Below are 7851 nucleotides of genomic sequence, written 5' to 3' on the forward strand. Positions count from 1 at the left end.
GATTTTAATATCCACATCAATAACAATTCTGATTCTCTTAATAAAGCATTCACATTTATTTTAGACACTTTTGGCTTTAACCAATACGTCAGCGAGCCCTCTCATTCCAATGGCAACACCACAGATCTTATTCTAGCTCGCGGCCTAACTATCTCTCATGCCATTGTAGCTCCCTACTCCACTGCCCTGTCTGACCATTTTCTCGTTTCCTTTCAGGTCTGCCGTGGTTCGTAGCTGCCGCTGCATTAAAGCTTCTACCACTGCCGTGCTCGCTAACCTGCTTCTTGCTGCCCACACCTCTTTCAGTGATCAACAAGGGTCTTTGAACAATCTGATGGACAGTATAAACTGTACCCTCCATAATGCATTAGATATGGTAGCGCCATTAAAAATAGGCCAAAAAAATAGGCGTAAATATATAACACCCTGGTTTAATAACAATACACATGTGCTGAAGCAAGCATGTAGAAGATTAGAACGAAACTGGCGTGCCACTAAACTGGAGGTCTTCTGCCTCGCCTGGCATGATAGCCTGATAGCCTGTAAACGTGGCCTCTCCACGGCCAAATCCGCCTATTATTCAAAAATAATCAATCTCAACAAAAACAACCCGAGATTCCTATTTGATACAGTATCAAAACTGACCCAGAATCACTCCCCTCAATCCAGTTCTATTACCGCACGTGATTTTGTCAAATTTTTCTCACAAAAAATAAACTTAATCCGTGGTGACACTCAAATTAGTCTGCAAAATCAATGCAGCGGTATACTGTCCATCGCTGCCCCAGAGCCTAACCCAGGCCTCCCTGCATGCAGGACCAATGCATACCAAAGCAGGAACCACTCACGGTAACACCTAACAGATGCCAGACACGGTGTTTTAGAGCAGCAACCCCCCGACCATTTGGTCAAATGCTGATAACGTTTAATTGCGAGGGAGACTAGATCACTTCGGGAGGATAGTTTCCCTGTGAGAGTGGGATTCAGACCATGTCACAGGCTCCATCTGCATTGCTCCACTCAGGCACAAACTATGTAGAACAAAAGGAAAATGAAACTAACCATATTATATTATCAGTTAAATACGCATATCGAGTCATAACTGTTCGTATAGTCATAAATGCGCGGTAAAACTTAAAAATAGCCAGGAGCCAAGTCACGAGCAGCTAATTGTATGACTTCCTTATCTATTTCTATCACTCTCACTCTGCCTCTCTATCCCCATCCCTTTTGATCCCAGTTCTCTCTTTATGGTCCCGGTCTTCTTGTGTTCAGAAGCATTGCACTTCCAAAAAGAAACCCCTCCCTGTAACACCTAACAGACACAAGGCTCAATGTTTTAGTGCAGCAACCCCCAGACCATTTGGTCAAATGCTGATAACATTTAATTGTGAGGGAGACTAGATCACCTCGGTAGGTTAGTTTCCCAGTGAGAATGGAACCCCATCTGCATTGATTCACTTGGGCATAAACTATGTAGAACAAAGGAAAAATGAAACTAACCATAAGATATCATCAATTAAATACGCGTATCGAGCCATAACCATTCCTATTGTCATAAAGGTGCAGTTGGAATAAAAAATAACCACGTGCCAAGTCACGAGCAGCTAATTTTATGACCATTGATGTAACTGCCCTGTTTTTAATGATAAAGAAGCCATATTTGGTCTTGTTCGGGAGCATAATATGCGGCAGATAGGAGTAAGCAGATGTAATTTTACTATTCTTTAATGGGAAAAAGTTATGCAAAATTATTTGAACCGAGCTTAAATTAATACTTCCCAAATTTCAAGGAGTGTCTCCTCCCTTCAGACAGAGACAGCCCCAAAAGGATAGCAGCACCCCTTCCATCTGCAAATCAGATAAAATGCTAGACTCCCTGCTATCCTACAGTTCAGCTACGCTAAGGTTCAGCTCCAGTTGAGCTCCGGTTGTATCAGCCGTAATGTAAGTCCTTCTGTTCTGTCCTGTCTCCACAAAGAATTGGCATAGCCTCATCACTACGGAAGATCCGCGACGCTAAAAGACTTTCCCGGCACTGACACGAAATGTCTTATTATTTTCAATAACAGTATTTTTTGTCAGTTAATGTACATGAAAAACTAAACACCATAACCTGAAAGAGTAAGCAATAATAAAGTCCACATTTGAATGTATGTTTTATAATCCCACCAATCATTCCCCATGATAATGTTATAATGATAACATTCTTCTTGTCTTCAGATGCCTGTCATCTCACACTGGACCAGAACACAGCACACAGAAACCTCTTTCACACACAACACCACATTCACTGATCCCCTCTATGGAGGGTTTGGGATTTACCCTAACTACACTCCAAATAGGGATGAGATCACAGAAAAAAACCCACAAACCCAAACCAACAAAAACCAAATCAAAATCAGTGTAAATGCAGCTACACTCATTTGTCTGCAGTAATTATTCACAACCTCTCACACCATCTCCCAGGTTGAGATGACATCACATCTGTCTAAATGCAACAGTAAGAAAGCAGCTCTAATTACACAATATGATCACAATCTCTCATATAACCTCCTTGGTTAAGGAGAAATCATTGCTAAACTGTTTGATCAATAAGAGTATTAATGAGATTATTAATGTTATTGTGATTAATGAGAGCGTTGACATGTGATTGATCAGATCTGTTGTGATTGGAGAGTAGAGGATTGGACCGTCCGGGACAATCCAGTTGACTGTGATCTCACAGTGAGATCAGTAAGTCTGACATGACTACAATACACAGTACAACACCAGATAATCATTCTCATTGCACTGAGGGCAGGTGATTAGGTCACCAAATAACAGATATTTAATATTTCATTCACTGTTTCTTCAGATTCAATTTTTTTAATTTTCTTTAAAGATTGTCTAAAAAGTCAAAGGTGAGGAGGTGTTCATTAAAACTGGCAATCCTGAGATATAAAATTAAAATCAGACAAAACATTACTACATTTAAATGGACCGTGCATACCATCTATTGCCACAGTTACAATCAAGTGAAAAAAATACAGTGAAAATACAATGATTTCTTTATCTTTTAAAAATGTTGTGATCCTAACCTGGAACTCTATGATTAGAAAATACCAAAGCTCGTGCCATATCTCTCTACGGACACACACGCACACGCACACGCACGCACCCCCACGCGCTGAATTAAGTCTTCTCGATTATGTGTTGATTGTTTCTGACTGTATTTATGTTACACCTATTATCCACTAGGTGGCACATCACACAATCTTGACTGTACTTGTGAGTTCTCAGTGCTGAGACAGTGGAAAACTATGCACAAATTTAGTCCTTGTGTGACACAGGAGCAATGTGAGCAATGCATTCACTTAACAAGTCTTTTTACCCCCCCCCCCCCCCCCCCCCCCCCCCCCCGCCAAAAACACACACACACACACGCACACACGTGTGCTGCCTTTCAAAGAAGCAAGTAAAGGATGGTGTAATGACCAGAAATCAAATCCAGTATTAGACGCTGTTGATTGTTACGTGCTTTCTGATAAATACTGTAACCGGCGGCGAGTCATACCTGTGTTCAGCCGGGGGTCAGAGAGAGGTGAGCAGGCAAGTAGGGAGGCAGGCAGGCAGGAAGGCAAAGGGGTAGGTAGGCAGGCAAACATACAGGTATGCAGGCAGGTGATATATAGTTGTTAAATCAAATTTGCTGGAAGGGTTGAGTGTTAAGTGTAGAAGCGGAGAAGCGGCATGTGGAAAAGCGAAAAAGCGGAAAGGTGGAAAAGCGAAAAAGCGGAAAGGCGGAAAAGTGAAAAAGCAGAAACGCGGAAAAGTGAAAAAGCGATAAAAAACTGTTTGCTCATCAGCGTCCTCTTGTGTCTAAACTGTGAGGCTCTACTTGGGCATATGAAAGACGCCATTTTAATTTTTTGGGGGTATGTGGCAAATGTCAAAATAAAAGTCTTGAACCAAAGGTAAGTGAATCTAAATCAAGATATGTGTCTCTCAAGGAAAATAAATTCGAACTGAAACTTGGCTCCTACAGATGGTTTTAGGTGAGAAAAGGAAAAAAAAAACAATATCTGTCTATCTATCTATCTATCTATCTATCTATCTATGCTGAGCCGTGTATAATATCACCAGAAAGCAGCATATTTGGTGAACTGGGTGTGCCTGTGTTTGATTTGGTTCCAGGAACTGGGATCATATAGTTGTTTTGTCTAAAGTTGACTTATGATCTCATAAAATGATTTGCATATCAGGATGCTGAACTTACATTTGAATAGCTCAGAAAGATTTTATGATGCATCCTTTTGTCCAGCCCTAAAGTCATAAATAAGGGTGTGAAGGGAAGAGAACAGAGGATTTGTTGACAATAAAATAGAAGGAACAGGATTCAAACCTGTCAGTGGTCTTGTCATAAGGAGAATCAAGGGTTCAGACTAAGGGTGATACTGTTATTGTGTTATGCCTGAAGAAGGCACCTTACCACAACAAACTGAAGGAAGTTTTTACATATGTCCGAAGTGACAGAAACAACGATGCCCAGTGTAATTATGGTCTCTCTGTTGCCCCGAGATATACTCTTACCCTCAGACACTACCTTGCTTCTGTAGAGTTCATGAGATGACAGCTAAATGAGTGAAAAAGGGACTTGCCATAGCTTACTCTGCCTACAGACACCCTAGGCTGTCCAATCCCTGCCTTCTCCCGGTCTGCCCCCAGAGCCTCCGGACCAGCCAGGTGAAGCCTGAATTCTGTGTTTGTAACTTTTTTAGAAGTCTTTTGTATCATGTTCTGTTTGAATAAAACTGAGACCAATCTGCACATGCATCCAGCCTCTTCTACAAATCCTGACAAATATGAGTAGTATTGGAACAACCTTGGAAAAGGACTTGGAGAAGACAGCTGAGAATTAGAAGGTAGAATTAGAAACAACAGAAACTGAAACATTCTCTGGATTAATTTTGGTTTCACTTTCGGTTTTAAGTACAAATTAAGCTCACAGTTTTTGCTCTGTGTCATCTTCATCTCCTCCCTTTTATGTCTGCACTGTGAGCTATAAACAAAAGAAACAGATAATATCTGTCTCATTTATGCTAATTTGTTCTCATTTAAGCTATATTAGACATAAGGCACACTGTTCTTGTAATCATGAGCCTTTGAATAACTTCAAGACCAGTGACTGAATTATTCTGACATGTGTAAAATAGTCTGGATTGGATATTATATGAATGGGCTTGTGGAGGGTGGAGGGTGCAGCTTTTCAGTTACTGTACTGACTTAATGTAGAATAATCAAAACATATATCAATACAGTTTAAAGTCTTTATCTTTATAGAAACTGACAGATGGCAAATTTTTCCCGTGTCTTTATGGCTCACAGCGTCTATCAGAAAAGTATAATAATAATAATCTATTCACATGAATAAGAAACAGAAAGAGAAAAAGAAATATAAGACTGGCCAGAGAGCAGTTTGAGATTAGAGCCCAGTGTATGAGTTCATTTGGAGTGTGAACAGGAACTCTGACATTGTTCATCTCAGTCATTATCAGAGTCAGAATTCAGTGTTGCTGTGATGGGGGAACTGCACAGGTGGACAGTAGCCGGCACACAGGAATGTCTGAACCACTCTGTGTGGCACATTAACTGTTAATGTTTAAAGGAGGAAAAACATCCTGCTTCCTGAATCTTCCTTCAGGGGGGACATGGATAAAAAATGTATTTTAATTACCCTACCCCAAGTGTCAATAAGGCAAGAATAACAATAATAAGAGTGAGTATAATAAGAGCGAGTTATATTAAAGCTAAGCTATGAAGTAGCTACAAGGGACTGCCCCCAAAGGAGGAGTCAAACTCAATAAAAGGGGAGCTCTCTGAAATCATCAAGGGACATTAGTTACAGAGAAAAAAAAAAGAACAAACGCTGACTAACCACACCTGAACTTAGCTGATAAAACCTAACACAATCAATCCAACTGAGAAGATAAAGTGGGGGTGAGCTGATATTGTGTGTGTGTGTGTGTGTTGAGTTGTGTTCTTTTGTATTTGTAGAACATATTCCATGATTCCAAAAATGTGATGCTCTAGGTGATCGAGTGGTCAGGAATCAAAGTGTTCATCTGAACCTGGTATCATGCATTGCCTCTAACTGAAGAATTAGGCCAGTTCAACTTTGCACAATAAACTGACTGTATAAACACTGAGGAGACAGTTTCCATTATCTAGTTATTCTAGATACTTAGTAGCAGTGCAGGAAGCTCATTTGATGACCATAAGTTGGGCAAGGTTGTTTTGCTTTCTTGTTCCAAAGGAGAGGAACTTTATGGTTATTTGGCTCTAAGCAGACATGGGAGAAGGACTCAGCTTGTCTATCAAATGAGGGATGTTGGGGGAAGTGAAGGCCCCTCTTCAACAATACACTGGTCTCTTATGGACAGTTACATTATTGCTATTTAAATATTGAGTATTCTATAATAGTCTGAGTGAACCACACCAGTGAGTGAATAAGGTGACACTGTCACATTCTTGCTGACCTGAAATGAGTCCTTCAATATTCTACACTGGAACTTAATCTGCACCAGTTAATGTGTGTGTGTTATTTGTGTGTTTCCGTCTGTCTCATTCCCTTGTAGGAAAGAAGTAAATACGGGAAAATGGCATTCTTGGGAGCTGCGGTTAGTGTTGTGAGTCTCAGCCAGGCTATCGGAGAAGCCTCCAGTCGCAGTTGCACCATAGAAATTAAGAATAACAGCAATGTCTACTCAGCTGTCAACCCCAAGTAAGACCACATTGAATTTTAGATCTATTTTATTAAATTAAATCTAAGTCAGGCCTAGGACTCTCAAAGCTCCTTTAGTGATTTATCTCCTTTAGTTATACATGTGATCACCATGATGTGAGCATAATATTTTTCTTGCAGTCATTTCTACCTGTTTATTTAGACAAATTAATTTCATATTAAAAGGTGATGGTACTAGACACATAATTCATTTGGCTGAATGATATTTAATTATTTAGAGTCTGGATGATCAGCGGATACAACGCCCACCCTCCCCCACCCACTGTGGGCAGCAAAGAAAAGGGGTTATGTGCCTTCTGCAAGACAGGAGGCACTGCCTGTGGGGCTGTGGGTGTGCTGACCTACGACCTGTTCATCAAAGAGAAACGCCGCTCTGATAAGATGATGGCCATCATGTTCTCTGTGCCTTTTGACTACACCTACTATGAGAACTGGCTGGCGGTGGGCATTTTTGACCGAGCTCAACCATGTGACCACGCACTCTACAATCTCATGTACTATGAGTCTGACTCTACATTCATTCGTGCCAGGGCCACAGACCCTAGTATAGTGTACACATGGGGGTCAGTGGAGATCAGGGCTTCCATGAGCAATGCAAAATCAGCTATTGTTCAGGTGGAGATCCATGATAAGTGATGCGTCACTTCTAAAGCGTGTTATTAAGAGTTTGTGTGTAATCCCAGATTATGTGATATGAAAGCATCATTCTTACAGAGGAAAAGCCATTGCTAATCACAAATGTATTTTCATTTTATCAGTTCTGTATTGTTGATTTCTGAAACCCTTTCCTGAAACTGAAAGTATTAAAGTTAAACATGTGATTTTCACTTGTTCTTTTCTGGTCATTAATTTACACTGAACATTAGTTAGTATGTGAGGGGACCCATACCAGAGAACTCACAATTTATTCACAATGACTGCAGTTACAAACATATTTTTTCTTTTTAAGTGGTCAGACTGAAGCTACACACTTCTGTTGATAAACACTATTTCATAAGCCAAAAGTAAATCCAACATTATTATGCAAACACAGACTTGGGCATATTGTTTTTAAGTCTAAGTCACAT

At 40.4% G+C, this 7851-nt stretch overlaps 1 protein-coding gene across 1 annotated transcript; it reads left to right on the forward strand.

Moving 5' to 3' along the window:
* Positions 1-6638: 6638 nt before the first annotated feature.
* On the forward strand, positions 6639-7420 carry LOC115808810 (DELTA-sagatoxin-Srs1a-like). Its single transcript, XM_030770297.1, has 2 exons — positions 6639-6763; positions 7003-7420. Exons 1-2 carry the CDS (start codon positions 6639-6641, stop codon positions 7418-7420), a joined length of 543 nt encoding a protein of 180 aa, XP_030626157.1.
* The last annotated feature ends 431 nt before the right edge of the window (positions 7421-7851 follow it).

The sequence above is a fragment of the Chanos chanos genome, chromosome 3, assembly GCF_902362185.1.
Source record: "Chanos chanos chromosome 3, fChaCha1.1, whole genome shotgun sequence".
NCBI classification, from domain to species: Eukaryota; Metazoa; Chordata; class Actinopteri; order Gonorynchiformes; family Chanidae; genus Chanos; species Chanos chanos.